This window comes from Ctenopharyngodon idella, chromosome 10 (assembly GCF_019924925.1).
Source record: "Ctenopharyngodon idella isolate HZGC_01 chromosome 10, HZGC01, whole genome shotgun sequence".
Classification (NCBI taxonomy): Eukaryota; Metazoa; Chordata; class Actinopteri; order Cypriniformes; family Xenocyprididae; genus Ctenopharyngodon; species Ctenopharyngodon idella.
This window is the reverse complement of record NC_067229.1, coordinates 33,579,667-33,600,585: the sequence shown is the minus strand read 5'-3', so window position 1 is coordinate 33,600,585 and position 20,919 is coordinate 33,579,667. Positions and strand designations below refer to the sequence as shown.

Genomic DNA, 20,919 nt, shown 5'->3' with positions numbered 1-20,919 from the left:
ATCATGTACACGAATCCGGGCACTGCTAAGGACCCTGGCTCACTACACACTGGGACAGTGATTACTCAATTTCTGGCGACATGACTACATGCAATGTCATTGTCACTGCTGTTATTAATCAACAACAACAGGCAGGACCTATCTTTTTGATATTTTTTGTTATGCTGTGTAAACACATTTATCTGTTACATATCCTTACAACATTTAAGCAGAATATTAATTATGTTAACTAGATGTGTTCACTACCTGTGTAGCGATGCATGTTTATGCTGACATAGCCTATAATAATAAAAAAAAAGGTTTGTCTTTTCAAATCTATCGCATCATTATAATTATTGAGTTGACTCATGCGTTTTGTTTCGTGCTTCAGAAATGTGAGGTATTTTCGGTAAGGGAGCATGCTTCGTTAATTCCATGTTGTAGTTACTGTAAATAAAGCTTTGTATACGCTTTCGAATTGCTTTCGTGGTACTTTGATATCATACACCGATCGGTCAACACAGCAACACTTCAATTTGAACACACCTTGGGTACTTCTCAATACTCAATACTCGTTTCCTCGCACCTCCATCATGTGACCCGGAAACCGATCAAACTCAGCCATCTTGAAATTCTCTAATTGCACCGAGAGGAAGCTTCCTGAGGAGTCATGAGTGAGGATACACAGGTGTATCCTTACGTTGCATCCTAAGGCGGTGAAGCTAAGACACGAGGAAAGTAAACAAGGATGGATAAATAAGAAATGAGAAGCACCCCATGAATATGCAGTGGTCAGGTGGTACAGCGGCCACGTGGTAAAAGTCGTATCTCTTAGAAAATTCTGAGTTTACACATTGTAATTAAAAGTTCTACAAGCATGTGAAGGCTTTTTACAGATCAGAAGAAAGAACTCAATAATTACTTAGAAAGAAAAGCTATGATTCTTGATAATTTTGCAGAAGCTGTGGTTGCACTTTATTTTACAGTACGTGCACTTATGTGTACTTACAGTGTACTTACCTAAGAAAGTACTGGATAATATAAGGTAACTAAATGGGTTAAAGTTAGGTTTAGGGGTAGGTTCAGGGTTAGTACCTAGTTATTACCCAGTTATTGTAATTACTAGAATAAGTACATATATGGGGAACAGGACTGTAAAATAAAGTGGTACCAATATTATGCTAAAATGTTTTTCATTGGATGGTGAAAAAATCTTGTTTATATTTGATTTAGCCTAATTATTATAATTGCCTGTTACTATATTCAAAAAGTCAAATGGAATGAAAAACTGCCAATTTTTTAACTATTTAAAATTGATGTTAAAATATATTTGGAAACAATATCCAAAAGTAAAAGCTTAAAAGCAATAAAATCTACACAGCTGTATATTTTATTATGTTTAATAGGCACAATGTATGTCAAAAATGTCAATGTAATAGGCCTACACCACTGTGTTTGTTTATTGGATGTTTTCGGGTAGTTTATATGAACAATCACACTACTATCGTTCCTGTGTTGTAAACAGGCCACACTGTCGGTTTCACGGTGAACCGAAGCAGAAACGAAAATGAAAATAATTAGGCGGGCGTGATCAAATATAGGCTACGGCAGTTGATTATTATTGGAGTAACTTCCGCGTTGACCAGAAGGATCAAGATGGACGAATATTATCCCATCATTGTCGAGGGAGACTTGGGGGCTGAACACGCTAAAAGTGTGAAAAATAAACTTCATATTCACTTTCAGAGTAAGAAGAAATCCCAGGGAGGAGACTGCGTCGTGCAATATAATGACAAGAGCGATTCTGCTACGATTCTGTTTAAATCATCTGACAGTAAGTGCTATAACAAAAGCGTAATATGTTAACAAAATAACACGTTTTGTGTTATTAAAAAATGTAATCTAGCTGTAGAGACACAAATACAAAGTGCGACAAATTCTCAAGAAATAGCCTACTAATCTGTGAATGTTCCGAATGTCACTAATTGCCAAACATTTTAGAACATGTATTTGGGACTGGAGAAATTTTGATCTTATATTAAACTTATATTTTGAGCTTATCGTCATCTAAATGGTCGCATTCACTAATAGGCCTATAAGATAATGATAACTTTGTGTTGTGTTTTGTGTTATGTTCTTTGTTTTAAAGTGTTTTGATGTATCTGTCTAAGTCTGATTGTTTGTGTTTAAGTCCGAGATGCCGTACTCTCCCAGGCAGAACACATCATTACTATTGACAGTAAGAAAATCAAGCTGAAAGTGTTCAAACCCAGCGATGTAGAGGAACTAGCAGACAACACTGGACAAAGAGTGAGTTGACATATTACAAAATGCAGAAATAAGACTAGAATGCTTTTGCAACCTATTTTCACAATACTCTTAACACACTTTATAATAATTGTAATTTAGTATATTTTCTAAAAAAAATATATGTTTTAGGAAAATATACTTAAAATATATATATATATATTTTTTTTTTTTTTTTTTTTTTTTTGAAGTGCACTAATTGGAACATTACTTTAAAATATATTTTAGGTATAAAATGTATGCTCAAAATTGTCATTGTAACAATGCACTAAAAGTATATTTTAAAAATGCGTTATTTAATATCCTGAAGTTGTAGTATAAAGTTAAATTTGAGTATTATTTTTAAGTTTATTTATTCCTGCTTGGAATTCACTTCATTACTTGGGCATATTTCTTTTAGAAAGTGTTAAAATGTATGACTAATGCGTTAAAAGCCCATTTTTAAATTTATGCAGTGTAAAATTGGCTACTGTAAGTGTAAATATGTTTAATACGTTTACACTGGCAGAGAAGAATCATGTTACAATCGTATAAACAAATCTATTAAAATTTATTGATGGTAAAATTATGATGGTATGTGTTCCTTATAATTATTGGAGAGATAGTTTCAGATTGTTGGACAGCTTAAGCTAAGGGTTCCAGGGATAAGGCAAACAACAAAGGAGAAAGCGGGCAACCCTGACTAGTATCCTGATGTATAAAGAATGGATTCAAACAAACTGAACCAGTGAGAAAAGCAGCTGCTGGATTGGTGTACAGAACTTTAATCATGTTTATAAAACTCAATCCTAGACCCAGATGCTGTAGAACCACCCATAAATAGTTCCATTCTAGCTAGTTGAAAGCTTTCAGCAAACATAAGCAGAAGCTCAACCTAACTTGAATAACGCAATAACGCACAAGAACAAACCTCTTCTGGAAACTCAAATGTGCTGCGTAACCAATGAGGTTCATTCTCGTGTGTTACGCAGTATGTTTGAGCTGCCAGGAGAGGTGTTCTTGTGCGTTAGTCCTTGTGTAGTCCTTGTGTTCTCGTGTAATTAGTCCCTACACAGGCATATACTTACTAAGTATACTTGAAGCTGTTCCAATTTAGCACATGAAAGTACACTAAATACACTTAAAATGATGCTTTACTACTATTTAATTACAACTAAAATATACTTAGTGCAAAATTAGTTGTTCCAAAATTGCACACTTCAAGTTAACTAATCATTAATACACTTGAAGTATACTGATAATTAGTCTGGCTGCAAATATATGTAGCATTTTTTTTCACCAGGGTAACATAATTTTAAACAGTGTTGGGAGTAACACATGACAACAACATGAGTCATGTAATCAGATTATACTTTTTCAAGTTACTAGTAAAGTCATGCATTACTTTAAAACATACAAAATATCTTTTATCTTTACAAATAAGGCAAATGACTTTGATTTCCCATTTATTGACTCACAGCTCTCCTGTCCCCATGTTGAGAGCAATCAGGAGTGAGGTGAGGAGGCGTTGTGTGCACTGTGTAAACATGATGGTTATTGTAGTTTTAGACTAAATGTGAGCATTCATTTACTCATCTCACTTGCACAAAAACACAGTGGTGGACAGTAACAAAGTATTTTTACTTTGTTACTGTACTTAAGTACATTATTATAGTATTTATACTTTACTGGAGTATTTTTTATTTTGAGAAACTTTTGCTTTTACTTCATTAAAAAGCAAAATATAGTACTTTTTACTCCACTATTCCACATTTCATAAAAACATATTGTTACTCGTTATTTTGAACTGAAGAAATTGTCACGTGCTCTGAGACGCAATTGCAGTGTCCGATTAGGGAACAAACTGATTCTTTTCAGTGAGCCTGTTAAACTGGTTTGCAATTCGCACTGAATGATTCATTTGCGAATTGGACAGATCAGATTGAAGCTGTTCTTGAGTCAACAACTCACTGATTCAATGATCTGTTCAGAGCGGTTTGCTAGATCTGACTCAAAATGAGCCAAGAACCTGGAGATCATTGGAACTTGAGTGCACGTGTGACTGATGGTTTGAAAAGTGTTACAAATGTCACATTTTAGGATTGATTAATGTAAATGAAACTCATCTTTATAAGTCACAACTGTCAATTGTTTGTGAACTAAATCTGTTGTAAAAAGGTGATCTGTAATTCTTGAATGCAGGCATGTCCATATCACATCACAACTGTTTAGATTTTAAGTAAAACAAAATACACACAACATAACATTAAAATAACACAAATTATTGCACTTGCGCTTTCATTCTTGCATTCAAGTGCTGTAGCAGTTTCAAATGATATAAAACTAGTATGTTTGCATAGCGTTCATTTTAAAATGTTATGCATTTAACTCTATGTGATGTCTGTTTTTAATGTTTGTCAACACACATTACGTATGATTTATCTGCATCCACAAATCTTCTCTACGCCGGTTTTACTGACTAGTGCTGGCTACTTGACAATTCATGATAATTCATAATGATGTTTCACCCAGCAATTCTTCCTCCCCCAGGTATTCTGAGCAGAAGGATTATATAAAATATATAATATAAAACTAATGTAAAAAATGCATAAAAGTATATAAAATTACAAAACAAACATTAATTGATCAGTACTTTTTACATTTAATATTTAAGTAAATTAAAAATCAAGTAATGTTGTACTTTTACTCAAGTAAAATTGGAAAGGAGTACTTAAAACTTTTACTGGAGTAATATTTTATTAGGGTATCTGTACTTTTATTCAAGTACTTGATTTGTATACTTCGTCCACCATTGCACATTCATGATCCCTCGAAATGAATAAAAACTAATAATAAAAAAACTAATAAACTAATAATATTACCCAAACCTGCAATAATTAAATGTTAAATTACACAGATATACTTTGTATTTAATCTCACTTTAATTACCAGTGTCTTTGCTGCTGACCTTCGATTGTCCAATTCAACCATATGAATAAGCAAAAATGACTTTAGATAAACATCACACTTCTTCTGTTTCCTATTCTTCTGCAATCCAGAATGGCAGCATACCTAAAAGGTTTGTTTGAGCTGTGTCCTCTACTGTACAGACTTGCATTTGCCTTTCCTTCAGGCTCATTTGCCAAAAATAGATTTTTTTGTTAATGCTTTTTAATGTTTATTAAAAAACAAACGAGCAAGCCCAACCCTGATGAAAAAACTTTGTTACATAAAAAGTAATTAAGTTACGCAATTAGTTTTTTCAGGGAGTAACACAATATTGTAATGCATTAATTTTAAAAGTTACTTTCCCTAAGACTGATTGTAAATGCTGTGGTTTCAGGTGGACCAGGCATGTGGATATCAGGAACCAAGTGAGTAAATAATCTGGACTTTGGTCTCTGACTGTATACATGCATGTGATCTTTCATTAGTTTGGTTATGCTGTTATTGCGGATGTACTTGTTAACACATTTGTTTTCAATGTTAAAGATATCAGTTAAGTTACTATTATTATTATTGCTACAAAATTATTTTGTTTGTTAACAGCAGTTGATACTGTTAACTGACTTTACAAAAATATCCTGCAATGGCATTTTATAAATATGTGTCACTTTTATAGATGAAAGTACCCCTCAGACTGAGTTGGATGTGAAGACACATCAAGAGTCAAGTGTTGTGGTCCTGGAGAACCTTCCAGATGATGTTAAACAAGATGTTTTGACTCTTCTGGTGGAGAACATCACAAGTCTTTCTGAAAATGACTTCACCATAGAATTAATAAGAAAAGCAGTTGTGACATTTAAAAATCCCATTGGTATGTTCTCCAATAAAATATACAGGCGCATCTCAATAAATTAGAATATCATGATTTTTTTTTCTGTAATTTAATTCAAAAAGTAAAACTTAAATATATTCTAGATTTATTAGACATAAAGTAAAATATTTCCAGACTTTTTTGTTTTCATTTTGATGATTACAGCTTGCTGCTCATCAAAATCAAAAAATCAGTATCTCAAATTATTAGAATATTTAATTTCAAGTTCTGTTAAATTACCATTTTCAGGGTATAAATACTGGGTTTAGGTCAGTAATCCCAACAGCAGTCATGGGGAAGTCTGCTGACTTGACAGTTGTCCAGAAGACGATCATCAAGACCCTCTACAATGAGGGTAAGCCACAGAGGGTCACTGCTGAAAGAGCTGGCTGTTCGCAGAGTGCTGTGCCAAAGCATATTCATGGAAAGTTTACTGGAAGGAAAAAGTGTTGTAGGAAAAGGTGTATAAGTGAAAGGAATGACCGCAGGCTTGAGGAGATTGGTAGATTTAAGAACTTAGGAGAGCTTCAAAAGGAGTGGACTGAAGCTGGAGTCAGTGCATCAAGAGCCACCACACACAGACGTCTTAAGGAAATGGGCTACAACTGTCACATTCCACGTACCAAGCCACTTCTGAATCAAAGACAACGTCAGAAACGTCTTACCTGGGCTAAGGAGAAAAAGAACTGGACTGTTGCTCAGTGGTCCAAAGTCCTCTTTTCAGATGAAAGTAAATTTTGCATTTAATTTGGAAATCAAGGTCCCAGAGTCTGGAGGAAGAGTGGAGAGGCACAGAAGCCATGTTGCCAAAGGTACCAAAAGCTGGTTCAATGACCATGGTGTTACTGTGCTTGACTGGCCATCAAACTCACCAGACCTGAACCCATAGAGAATCAATGGGGTATTGTCAAGAGGAAGATGAGAGACTCCAGACCCAACAATGCAGATGACCTGAAGGCCACTATCAAAGCAACCTGGGCTTCCATTACACCTGAGCAGTGCCACAGGCTGATTGCCTCCATGCCACACCAAATTGAGGCAGTAATTAAAGCAAAAGAGCCCCTACCAAGTATTGAGTACATATACAGTAAATGAACATACTTTCCAGAAGGCTAACAATTCACTAAAAATGTTTTTTTTTATTGGTCTTATGAAGTATTCTAATTTATTGAGATAGTGAATTGGTGGGTTTTTGTTAAATGTGAGCCAAAATCATCACAATTAAAATAACCAAAGACTTCAAGTACTGTGTGCACTGAATTTATTTAATACACGAGTTCCACAATTTGAGTTGAATTACTGAAATAAATGAACTTTTCCACAACATTCTAATTTATTGAGATGCACCTGTACATATACATGTATTTTTTTTTATCATATAATGTAAACATATTTTGCTGGTATAGTTGTATGTTACTATGACTTGATCAAATTTGTCTGGAACATTCTGTAAAATATAATTTCTGACAGATGCAGGAAAGTTCCTTGAGGACAGCAGGACACATGAGAAATTCAAGAAGAATAATCTGAGGGCCCGTACATTGGAGAGAAGCACGTGTGTGCGGGTGGAGAATCTTCCAGATGAGGCCAACAACAACAAGATGCTGCTGGAAAAGTATTTTGAGAAATGGGGTGGTCCAGTAGAGGAAGTTATCACAATTCCATCAGAACAAGCAGCCATTATTACCTTTAAGGAGGAAGAAGGTATAAATTTATCTGCAATTGCTGGTAGTTTTTGCTGTTACAGTTCTAGGGGCCATATTTACTAACAGCTTCCGCCAGCGCTGTTAACCCTCTTTTGACGTTAAAAAAAACTGCTGTCAGGATTTACTAAAGATACACAGTGCAAAATTAGAGCTGAAAAGGCATGGACTGATTTTTTTTTTTTTTTGCGGCTGACCTTATTGCATGTGCATTTGTAGGAGTTTCCCTTTCAGACACCGCAGAGAACAGAGAGCGCATGGTAGAAGGGAGAAAATATTTTCCACTCATATTAATTTCTTTGGAATGCCAAAGGAAGACGTTATCCATACATATCGTTTGCCAAGCCATGTTGGCCTATATATATATGTGTACATGTTTGTCAGATTACATGTAACAAGTTGCACCTGTGTTGACCCGCACCAGATGAGCATCAGCTCTGCTTATTTGCGACCCAACGCTAATTTGCGCTGCTCTTGGTAGACTGCGTTGGTCATTATGTAAATGATTTGACTGTGTCTGTGTTCTTTAATTTGCACCTTAGCAGTAGATCATGCGCAAAACTTGCCACTCCCATCAGTGCATTTGTGGAATTGCGCTCTTACACTAATTTGCCCTGCTTAGTAAATCTGGCCCTTAATTTGGTAGCATTTATTTACCTCATTTTGACAATATCAATGCATTAATTCACTGTACCTACAACTTTCATTCTTTACAGCTAAAGAGAGAGTTTTGAAACAAGAGAATAACATCTGTGATGTTCCAGTCAACATATATCCCTACTTTAAATCACTGGATACAGTCTTGTATGGTGGAAACAGACCACATTTGAAGCTGCCTGATCCCATTACAGTCAGTGTACATCCTGCCATCAGGGAGTTCCTTCTCAAGAAAGGGGAGATTTCCTCTATTAAAGACCAGATGAGCTCACACTTCTGCCAAATAAACATGGAGAAACCTGAAGTTTTGCTCAGTCCTGATCCAGCGTTATTGAAACAGAAACGAGAAACCAGAAGACACGTTGATGGCTGGAGTAAGAATGCCTGTGATGCCTTCATGAAAATAATGTCAAACTACACAACGTCTGAGTGGCCGGTGTCACACCCCTTGTGGTCTAAAATGAAGAAAGATGTTATGGAAGTGGTGAAAGATAAGGTTTTTACAGATTTGGATGCCTCTAAAGGTGTCCTGACACTGGCGGGAATGACCCATGAGATAATTGGACTAAAACCCATCATGGAGAAAATTTTAGAGAGAGCAACAAATCAAATAGAGAGAGAGAAGAACAGTGTGACAGAGCAAATGGAGATGTCTCCTGCCATGTACTCTCTGCTTTTACAAGATGGCCTGAAAAGTGCTGTTTCTCCACATCTGCACATTGACTACAACAAAAAAATGAACAGGCTAAATTTATCCGGTCTTCATACAGAAACTCTTACCTTCAAGAATTGGGCCCTTGAGAAGAAAATAAATATGAAACAGAAGCCCTTAAAGATTGACCGTTCAATCCTGGAGTTCCTTAGATCAGTGAATTGTGATGAAATGTCCACAGATCTCTTTATATCTCATGGAATAACTGCTGTCTACACAATCGAAAATGGAGATGTTGTTTTGACTGGGAGCACAGAAAAAGCACTTGTTGAGGCAGAGAAGAGGGTGAATATGGTTCTTACATCCAAAGACCTCATTATAGAAGATCAGGGTGTCCTTCAAATGACAGAGTGGCAGGATCTCAAAAAACAATTGCAAAAATCATTCAATACATCCAAAAATATATCTGTGTTTGTGAATCTTTCACAGAGAGACAAAGTAATAGTGACTGGATTCAGAGATCCAGTGATGGAGGTCAGTGAGAACTTGGGACGTTTCATTGAGAAACACACTAAAATTGAAGAAACGGTTCGTGTAAAATCACATGCAGTGGTTGAATTCATAAAAGACAGAAAAACACAAGACTGGCAGCACATTATGAAGTCTGATAAAATTAAAGTGAAATTTGATTCAAAGAGACCCCGGATCAAACTGTCTGGAGAGCGAAGATTTGTCCAGCCAGCTATGACTTTCTTTAAAAGGTTGGCAGATTCTCTCCACACGGACACACACATCATTAAAAAGGCAGGAGTAAAGAAGTACTTCAAGGAACAGGGTAAAATGATGCTCTCAATGCTGTTGAAGGAAAAAAGATTTGTGGTGGTTCTCCAGGAAGATGACATGCTGGAACAGGAAGAGGATGTTCTTCTTCCAGGTACAGTTAATGGTTACACAAAACAATGTCAGAATATAAATTGAGATTACTTATACATCTTTGTTTTTTATCTTTAGGGCCCATTGGCAGAGTCTCTACTTGTCCCGGTATGGACTCTATGCAAGTATATGGTCAGAATCAAAGCATATTCAGAAGATCCAGTGAGAAAGTAGAGGAGGATAAATATCTGCTTACCAAATTTAAAGGTCAGTAAACAATAAAAATAATGCTTTTCCATCTATTTATATGAAAAAGTTAAATAAAAAATAACTGATCCTTATTTTCTTTCTATCAAACCCTTTGGGGGGCGGAATTCAGAATCTCCCACAAATGAAGAGTTTGTGATGGTGGTTGAGAAAATTGAGCCAGCTGTGTTCCAACTGTGTGGAGAGACATCAGAGGACCTGAGGGAAGCCAAGGATATGATCCACAGCTTCATAGTACGGGAGCATTTGACCATTCCAATTCGTGATCCAGCCATTGCTCATTTCACCAAGGAGGCTGTAGAAATGCTTAACTCCATGCAGAGGGAGTTCACAGTCAGTGTCCAACTTGAGAAGAAAGGCCGAGACTCTGTCGTCACATTGGAAGGCCTGACAAGAGACGTTCACAGTGCGGAGAGTCGTATTCGGGACGTGATCCGCAAGGTGGAAAGGAACGAATACCGAAGACGTGAGGCATTTATAATCAGCAGTATGGTTAAGTGGCAATATCAGGAGAATGGACGCAACCTCAAAAACTTTGATATGTTGACTAATTATGAGCTGGAAGAGGCCTATCAGAAGAGACAGCCTTCAGTGAGAATCAAGATTAATAATGATGATTATGAGGCTGATTTAGTTCGCAAAGAGGCCACAAGAGGGAGAATGAAGATTGAACTGAATAGAGTAGATCTGAAAGGTGAGAATATTTTATAATCTAGACATTGATTAAAAGGCCATCATGTACAAAGAATAGTTGTTCATGTTTTTGTTCTTCTTGTCCATAGATGCAGCTGCAGCAGCAGCTCAAAGCCCTTTGCCTTCACACTGGGAGGACATGAAAGGAAAGTCAGTTGTTCTTGTAAAACTCACAGCAGGCTCGAATGAATATAACGAAGTGGAGAAAGAGTTCAGAAGAACCAATCTAACCTCTAACATCATTGAAGTAAGACTAGATGAAGGGGAAAGAGAAATCTCCTGTTTATTAGTTTTGAAAGGTTCTGGTGTTGCATTTTATTACTATAGTGTAATACTAATATTTATTTTTGTCTTTAGATTGAAACAGTTCAGAACAGCGCACTTTGGAGAAACTATATGATCAAAAAGGAGGAAATGGAAGAAAAAAACAAGCACAAAAACAATGAAAAGCGTCTTTTCCACGGCACTGGCCCAGATAAAACAGATCAGATCAACCATCACGGTTTCAATCGCAGCTTTTCTGGAATGCATGGTATCAGTCAAATTCAGCATTCATTTTATTTGCTCTTGTATCCATTCATGCCAACAGTCTGTTGCTCTTGTTCTGTTTTTAGGAGCCATTTATGGGAATGGTACATATTTTGCGGTGGACCCGAGTTATTCAGCTCGAGGCTACTCTAACCCTTATGTCAGAGGAGTTAAACGCATGTATCTCGCCAGGGTGCTTGTCGGTGATTTCACTCAAGGAAAACAAGGCCTTCCTGTTCCCCCTCGAAAGAGCTCCAATAGTGCTGATCTCTATAACAGCGTGACTGACAACATCAACAACCCAAGCATGTTTGTGGTCTTCAATGATGTACAGGCTTACCCAGAATACCTAATCACCTTCCAGTAGTGATTATGAGATTTCAGTTTCTGTTCAGCTAGTGTTTTTGCTGCTGTTTTACGTTGATTTGGTGTAGCTGAACATACTGCTATGTTTAAGTTTTACTGGCAATGTAGACTGTAGCATCTTGCTTATATAAATGACAAAAACTGCGAGAACAGTAATTTATTAAACATTTAGGCTCTCCATTTTATCTTGAGCTGGTTTTCTGAAATTAGCTGTTTTTTTTTGTTTTTTTTTCATATTGCCTAACTTGAGGCAATATGAGGCAATATTGAGGAATTGCCTAACAAAATAGTTTGTGTTGAACATACATATGGGGATTATGTTTATGTAGATTAAATGAGCACATTGATTAAAATTAGACATATCATTTTGTGACAATAAATATAAAAAATGACTTATATTAATTATGAATGGTAAATTAAAAAAAAATATATATATATATATATATATATATATATATATATATATATATATATTTTCACTGCATCCTTTAAACATTCCAAAAAAATCTGATTTTCAGTGGATGTTTTTATATTTTTCTGAGTAATATTGCACTAATTTATTTACAATAAAATAAATTATCTTAAAATATGATGAAAAGGTAAGAACAAAACATTGCTGGTTCATATACCGCAATGAGAACATCTTAACTTATCTTGGAGGAAAGTACTACTTATACTACTTTATAAAAAAATAAGTAAAATGTATTAACAGTGGAATGTGCCTACATTTTATTTTATGATTTTGACTGACTTCACATGTGCTGGGAGGCTGGTTATAACCTACTATTTCTGCAGTGCAAACAGAAACTTAAATGAGTGGACATGTCACTGCATGCAGGTTTGGGTGCTCCACGCTGCCACTTCAAATGATGTCCTTACCTCGCTAACTTATGGAGCCCCTAAAGGGACATGGCAAAAGAAAAAAAATTGAGATTGGAGGAAAAATTATTTATCAATGCTTTTGCATTCTCTTTGCATTCAAATATTTTGCATTCCCCCGAGAAACCTTGCGTTCGCTCACAAAATGTTTTGTGTTCCCCCGAAAAAACTTTGCATTCGCTCGCAAAAAACACAAAAGTTTTGTGAGCGAATGCAAAGTTTCTTGAGGGAATGCAAAGGTTTTTGCGAGCAAACACAAAAGCATTGACATATAGCCTATTTTTTCCTCCAATTTCATATTTTTTCCATCATCATGTCCATTTTAGGGTCTCTGTACTAACTTCACTCCGTTGCTGCGTCCGAAATCGCATATGTAAGTCTACTAGCCTACGTTTGGTTTGAAATTAATTTTGTGACTGTTAAATTAATACATATACAGATGACTACATACAATGTCATCATACAATGTTGTAGAACGTCACTGCTGGTATTAAAGACCCCCTGTGGTGTTGTTTTTTAAATATGCTTTAAGTCAAACCATGTGGAAATTCATAAGTCAACACCATTGCTGAGTATTTTCTCCTTAAAACTGCAGTTTGAAATCGCTGGTGTTTCTTACGTCACAAACTACCTTGTAACCAATCCCGTCATTGTGCTGGCAGCATCGTTAATTATAACCGCTCTGAAGCAGGGGAATCTCAAGAGAAACCATGTTATCTAGGTAGCCCATATTTTTCTGCTGATATGAAAAATCGTGTACATTTAACAATATAGCGGGTTCAATGTGTAGCCTATATTATGATGTTATAATGAACTGTCTTTCTCCACTGATGTTCAAAGCATTTTGCAGCCAGTCTGAGATGGCGAACTGGAACATGGTTTGTGTAACATTAGCAACACATTATTAGCTGTTTGATAATGTAGTCAAGCAAAAGGCTAATCATTATTACCGTCATGTGTCCGACGTTGTAAAGAGCGATACCATCGTGCAACGTTTACCTCAGTAAGTGGAGGCGGGGCTAATTTGCATATTCATAAATAGTAATAGTTGCAAGAAAACAAATTAGGTATGCCATACACGTTAAGTTAAACAATAAAACAGCCTAATTTGTTCTATCTAGCGATGCTTGGTCTGGACATGTTCTGCGCGCATGCGCATTAAGTTGTTTACAACTTAGAATCCCTCGAAAACGAGCACTTCGACAAGTAAACTGCACCGAAATACAAACGAAATATACAAACACATCATCAGTATAAGCAAGTATTATTAAAGGTAACATATATATAGCGTAACATCGTGCTAAAGACACAATAATCTCTCATCATTAGCCATAATAAGTTACGTACTTTATAACAGCAAATAGAATAGCATATCACACAAGCGATCCTACAAAGATCACATATAATACACTTAATTTGAATAGACGCACAACACCCGAACAATGAATAAAACTATATAAGATATATAACGTAAAAGTTAAGCATCTGCGTCAGCGCTCCGCCGGACTCGCTTTCAACTTTGCACTAAGCGCTATGGGCGGGATGATCGCCTGCACGTCGATCCGTGAGCGCTGATTGGCTGCTGTGCTGGATGCTGCGTGCCAATCAATCTCGGCAAAACAGAGAGAGATTTAAATCAGAAGGCATATTATTCTTATAAATATAATGGCCTTTTTAACACGTATAACACCACTGATCTTCTCAAACTTCTCCAAAAAATGCTTGTTCGGCGAGCATCCATTATAAAACACTCACAGCACATTAATTTTGACAGCTACGCGAATATGTTGAACTGTGTTCATGCAGAAATACGATGTTATATCGATCAGTGAGTCGAGAGCGCACGTGCGGTTTGTTTGCGCATAATAACGGACTCGCGCATGCCTTATGAACGACTCGTGTATGTCACTGTAATCGTCTTTACCTTCATTACAATCCTCATCCATCAAAACCTTTTTAGCGACACTGGTTTTCTTTTTCCAACCGAGAGAGTTTGCGTTTTGAGCCACCGTTCAGTCTGTATTTCACAGCAGCACGATGAGAAACGGCCTGGGCTGAACTGAAATAATTACAGAATAGCCTACGTACGAGAGAGGTGATGCCTTGTTTTAAATGTATTTTTTAATTAATTTTATTTAACTTTTTTAATGTAACGTATTAATAATTAAATTAATGAATTATATTAATAAATTTAAATTAATTTTAAGTTATCTCGCGGCCCACCTGGAGGATCACTGAGGACCCCTAGTGGGCCGTGGCCCACAGGTTGAAAACCACCGCTCTATATTGTTGAAAAATGCTATAGTAGCCTAACTCTACTTGTTTAGTATAGTGTTCTCCATTTACATAATTGTAAATAGTGTTGTGAGTAATGCATTAAGTAACGCGAGTTATGTAATCAGATCATACTTCTTCAAGTTACTAGTAAAATAATGCATTACTTTTAAATGTACAACAAAATATCTGAGTTACCTTTTGCTCTAATGTCCCCATGTTGAAAAAAATCGGTAGTGCTGTGCAGCAGTGTTGCGTGCACTGTGTAAACATGATGGTTATTGTAGTTTTAGACTAAATGTGGGCATTAATTTACTCATCTCACTTGTACAAAAACAGATTCAGTATCCCTCAAAATTAATAAAAACATATATAAAATATTATGCAAACCTGCAATAATTAAATTTAAATTACACAAATATACTTTGTATTTAATCTCACTTTAATTACCAGTGTCTTTGCTGCTGACCTTCGATGATCCAGTTCAACCATATGAATAAGTAAAAATTACTTTAGATACATCACACTTCTTCTTCTCTTTCTTATTCTTCTTTAATCCAGAATGGCAGCACAGCTGAAAGGTTTTTTTGAGCTGTGCCCTCTGCAAATTCTGGCATGAATTTGCATTTCCTTCAGCCTGATGCTTATTAATTTCACTTTTGGTAGGAATTGCCTTTATTTGCCAAAAATAGATTTTTTTGTTGTTGTTGTTGATGTTTATTAAAAAAACAAACAAGCAAGTCCAGCCCAGATGATAAAACTTAGTTACATAAAAGGTACTGTAACTAAGTAACGCAATTAGTTATTTTTTTCAGGGAGTAAAACAATATTGTAATGCATTACTTTTAAAAGTTACTTTCTCTAACACTGATTGTAAATGCTGTGGATTCAGGTGGGACAGGCATGTGGATATCAGGAACCAAGTGAGTAAATAATCTGGACTTTGGTCTCTGACTGTATACGTGCATGTGATCTTTGTGATTAGTTAGGTTATAATACTGTTATTGCAGATGTACTCGTTAGCACTTTTTTTTTTTTTTTTTTCAGTGTAAAGATATCAGTTAGGTTACTAAATGATACAAAACATTATTTTGTTTGTTAACAGTTGATACTGTTAACTGGCTTTACAAAAAAAAAAAAAAAAAAAAATACATATATATATATGAATATGTGTCACTTTTATAGATGAAAGTGCCCCTCAAACTGAGTTGGATGTGAAGAAACATCAAGAGTCAAGTGCTGTGGTCCTGGAGAACCTTCCAGATGATGTTACACAAGATGTTTTGACTCTTTTGGTGGAGAACATCACAAGCCTTTCTGAAAATGACTTTACCATAGAATTAATAAGAAAGGCAGTTGTGACATTTAAAAATCCCAGTGGTATGTTCTTCTATAAAATATACACATACATGTACTTTTTATCATAATGTAAGCATATTTCACTTAGTCAAGACTTTAAACTTTACATGACTGTCTTTTTGGCCTGGAGAAAATTAGAAAACTGAAGAAAATTGTTTATCTCAAAATCAGATTTTTAATAAATTAACACCTTTGATATTTTGCTGGTATATATTGTATAGTTGTATGTTACTATGACTTGATATAATTAATATATCATTAATTATATCAATATATTAATTATATTAATATTTCTGACAGATGCAGGAAAGTTCCTTGTGGACAGCAGGACACGAGGAATTCAAGAAGAATAATCTGAGGGCCCGTACATTGGAGAGAAGCACGTGTGTGCGGGTGGAGAATCTTCCAGATGAGGCCAACAACAACAAAATGCTGCTGGAAAAGTATTTTGAGAAATGGGGTGGTCCAGTAGAGGAAGTTATCACAATTCCATCAGAACAAGCAGCCATTATTACCTTTAAGGAGGAAGAAGGTATAAATACATTTGCAATTGCTGGTAATCTTCGCTGTTACCGTTCATTTAGTAACATTTATATACCTCATTTGACAATATCAATATAATATCATTAATTCACTGTACCTGCAACTTTCATTCTTTTTCAGCCAAAGACAGAATCTTGAAGCAAGAGAATAACTTCTGTGATGTTCCAGTCAAGATATATGCATGTGATTGGCAGGGAGGATTATGGGAAATGGAGTCCAGGAACTGACAGGAACAGACGGTGATCGTGACATAACGCCCCCCTTCCGGAAGGCGCGTCCTCGCGGCGTAAATGGCACAGATAGGGAGGGGGGGTGGGTGCATTGGAGACGTAGACAGGAACGGGGTCTCCAATGCAGATCCAGGAACTCAGGCAGCCACGGTGGGTCAGGTGCCACGGGTAGCCATAGCGGGTCAGGTTCCACGGGCAGCCATGGCGGGTCAGGTGCCACTGGCAGCCACGGCGGGTCAGGTGCCTCGGGCAGCCACGGCGGGTCAGGTGCCACGGATAGCCAAGGCGGGTCAGGAGTGTTGGGAGGCCACGGTAGGTCAGGTGGCTTGGGCAGCCACGGCAGGTCAGGGGCAGCCACGGCAGGTTAGGTGGCTCGGGCAACCACGGCAGGTCCGGAGGCTCGGGCAACCACGGCAGGTCAGGTGGCTTGGGCAGCCACGGCAGGTCAGGTGGCTTGGGCAGCCACGGCAGGTCAGGTGGCTTGGGCAGCCACGGCAGGTCAGGTGGCTTGGGCAACCACGGCAGGTCAAGTGGCTTGGGCAACCACGGCAGGTCAGGTGCTGTAGATGACCACGGCAAGTCAGAGTCCATAGATGACCACGGCGTGTCAGAGTCCATAGATGGCCATAGCGAGCTATAGTCCGTAGCCGGCCATAGCAGTACAAAGGCAGTTGAAGGCAGTGGTCGTGTAAGGTCCCCACCCACAAGCTCAAGCAGTTCGGAGGCCGCTGATGATCGCGGCCGTGCAGGGTCCCCACCCACAAGCTCCCCACCCTCAAGCTCCCCACCCTCAAGCTCCCCACCCTCAGGTATATGCCCCCCCCCAAAAAAGTTCTTGGGGAATTCAACGGAGGCCGTGGCGGTTTCGTGGGTAAGGAGCTCGGGTGGCGCCGGCAGGGCAAGGTGCTCGTTTGGTGCCAGTAGGGCAAGACGCTTGGGCGGCGCCGGCAGGGCAGGACGCTTGCGTGGCGCCGGCAGGGCAGGACGCTTGGGTGGCGCCGGCAGGGCAGGACGCTTGGGTGGCGCCGGCAGGGCAGACCAAGGGGGCTCCGTGGCCGTATCAGGAAGAGCGGGCTGCTCTGGGACGGCAGCGGGCTGCGGAACTGACTCACGGGCTGGAGCGGGCTCTGGAGTGGACTCACTGGCTGGAACGACCCCTATGTTCACAGACACTGGAGGGGCGGCCATCTTGCCCGTGGGCACTGGCGAAGCGGCCATCTTGTCCATAGCATCCAGAGAGTCTGAGCGCGTAGCATCCGGCGAGCTTGGGCGCGTAGCAACCGGCGAGGTTGGGCGTGTAGCAACCGGCGAGGTTGGGCGCGTAGCAACCGGCGGGCCTGAGTGCGTAGCAACCGGCGGGCCTGAGTGCGAAGCGGCCGGCGGGCCTGAGTGCGAAGCGGCCGGCGGGCCTGAGTGCGAAGCGGCCGGCGGGCCTGAGTGCGGAGCGGCCAGCGGAGGCTTAGGAATGCCAGCCGCTCGTGCTGAAGTCAGCGGTGGATCAGCCACACTGGAACGTAACCTTCTCCGCACCCGAACAAATCCAGAGACGTGACATGATTCTAGACGATCAGCGGAGACTTGACTTGGCTCTGGAAGATCAGCATGACGTGTTGTTGTTGTGGTAGCCGCCGTCTTGTGAGTGTTCTCTTTAGTGGCAGCCATTACGTGATTCGGGGAGGTGTCGCATTCCTCCACGACACCCACAGTAAAGGGAGATCCGCTCAGTTGCAAAGCCAGCTCTATATATTGTTCCAACGTCCAACTGGGATCGTGCAACGGCATGACGGAACTGAGCGGATCAGACAGTCCTCCTCGGAAAAAGATCATGAGACATACCTCATCAAAACATGTTAAATGCGCCAGTCCAATAAAGTCCTCGATGTAATCCTCTATCACTCTGTCTCCCTGGCGGAGACACATCAACTGAGCAGATGGATTCATAGTGGCTGAGACGGAAACGCTCACGATAGCTGCTGGATCTTGTGCGGGCGAAGTCTTCTGTAACGAAGCTGGACTCAGGCAGGGATCCATATGCAAAGCTTTATTATAAGTGAGCGTGGTCGTACAGGCAGGGTCAAATGGGAACAAACAGGAACAGCAAGGGACAGGCAGAATCGTACTCACAGAACAGAATACCAGGCAAGGATCAAAGGCAGGCAGCAATGGGTCGATAACGGGTAACAGGCAGTAACGGGAACAGACAGGCAGACAGGAAAATAACCGCTCAGAATTGCAACACAGGTTAACAAGACTTCGCCATGAGGTGGTGTGTGTGTAAGTCTTTTATAGTCCAGGTAATGATCTACAGGTGTGTGTGGCAATTGGTGATTAGTGTGGAGTGTGCATGTGATTGGCAGGGAGGATTATGGGAAATGGAGTCCAGGAACTGACAGGAACAGACGGTGATCGTGACAGTCTGAGTGGCCAGTGTCACACCCCTTGTGGTCTAAAGTGGAGAGTGATGTTAATAAATTGGTAAAAGATAAGGTGTTTACAGATATGGATGCCTCTAAAGGTGTCCTGACACTGGCGGGAATGACCCATGAGATAATTGGACTGAAACCCATCATGGAGAAAATTTTAGAAAGAGCAACAAATCAAATAGAGATAGAGAAGAACAGTGTGACAGAGCAAATGGATATATCTCCTGCCATGTACTCTCTGCTTTTACAAGATGGCCTGAAAAGTGCTGTTTCTCCAAACCTGCACATTGACTACAACAAAAAAATGAACAGGCTAAATTTATCCGGTCTTCATACAGAAACTCTTGCATTCAAGAATTGGGTCCTTGAGAAGAAAATAAAAATGAAACAGAAGCCCTTAAAGATTGACCGTTCAATCCTGGAGTTCCTTAGATCAGTGGATTGCAATGAAATGTCCACAGATCTCTTTATAGTTTATGGAATAACTGCTGTCTACACAATCGAAAATGAAGATGTTGTTGTGATTGGGAGCACAGAAAAAGCACTTGTTGAGGCAGAGAAGAGGGTGAATATGGTTCTTACATCCAAAGACCTCATTATAGAAGATCAGAGTGTCCTTCAAATGAAAGAGTGGCAGGATCTCAAAAAACAATTGCAGGAATTGTTCAGTTCTTCCAAAAATATATATGTGTTTATAAATCTTTCACAGAGAAACAAAGTAATAGTGACAGGATTCAGAGATCCAGTGATGGAGGTCAGTGAGAGCTTAGGAAGTTTCATTCTAGAACACACTAAAATTGAAGAAACGGTTTGTGTAAAATCACATGCAGCAGCTGAATTCATAAAAGACAGAAAATCACAAGACTGGCAGCATTTAATGAAGTCTGTTGAGGTGAAAATGAATTTTGATTCAAAGAGACCCTGGATCAAACTGTCTGGAGAGCGAGGATTTGTCCGGCCAGCTATGACTTTCTTTAAAGGGTTGGCAGATTCTCTCCACACGGACACACACATCATTAAAAAGGCAGGAGCAAAGAAGTACTTCAAGGAACAGGGTAAAATGATGCTCTCAATGCTGTTGAAGGAAAAAAGATTTGTGGTGGTGCTCCAGGAAGATGACATGCTGGAACAGGAAGAGGATGTTTTTTTCCCAGGTACAGTTGATGGTTACACACACACACACACAAATGTAGGAAGATAAAAATTGAAATCACGTATACATCTTTGTTTTTTATCTTTAGGGCACCTTGGCAGAGTCTCCACTTCTTTTCTTGGTATGGACTCTATGCAAGTATATGGTCAAAATCAAAGAGAAAAAGTAGTGGTCAGTAAATTTAAAGGTCAGTAAACAAAAATAATAATGCTTTTTCCATCAATTTAATTGAAAAAG

The 20,919-nt window shown here is 38.8% G+C and overlaps 2 protein-coding genes across 20 annotated transcripts in view; both read left to right on the top strand.

The window, feature by feature from the left end:
* parp14rs4 (poly(ADP-ribose) polymerase family member 14-related sequence 4) overlaps window positions 1-20,919 on the top strand; it is a 75,382-nt gene that overhangs the window by 19,237 nt on the left and 35,226 nt on the right. The window contains exons 1-11 of one of the 18 annotated variants that reach the window (XM_051911331.1): window positions 1,553-1,813; window positions 2,171-2,289; window positions 5,609-5,639; window positions 5,888-6,082; window positions 7,553-7,786; window positions 8,502-10,028; window positions 10,106-10,234; window positions 10,347-10,928; window positions 11,017-11,174; window positions 11,285-11,459; window positions 11,542-12,001. The exons of 2 other annotated variants lie outside the window; for them this stretch is intronic. In XM_051911331.1, the coding sequence (XP_051767291.1) occupies window positions 1,636-1,813; window positions 2,171-2,289; window positions 5,609-5,639; window positions 5,888-6,082; window positions 7,553-7,786; window positions 8,502-10,028; window positions 10,106-10,234; window positions 10,347-10,928; window positions 11,017-11,174; window positions 11,285-11,459; window positions 11,542-11,822 (3,609 nt within the window). In that variant the 5' untranslated portion in view covers window positions 1,553-1,635 and the 3' untranslated portion in view covers window positions 11,823-12,001. 15 more of the 18 variants (XM_051911326.1, XM_051911327.1, XM_051911325.1 and 12 more) reach the window with 15 other exon arrangements.
* Window positions 9,480-20,919, top strand: part of LOC127521870 (protein mono-ADP-ribosyltransferase PARP15-like) — a 32,261-nt gene continuing 20,821 nt past the window's right edge. For both annotated transcript variants that reach the window (XM_051911333.1, XM_051911332.1), the window contains exons 1-3: window positions 9,480-9,628; window positions 20,284-20,683; window positions 20,771-20,869. The gene's annotated coding sequence lies outside the window, so the exon portion shown is untranslated. The remainder of the gene's footprint in view (window positions 9,629-20,283; window positions 20,684-20,770; window positions 20,870-20,919) is intronic.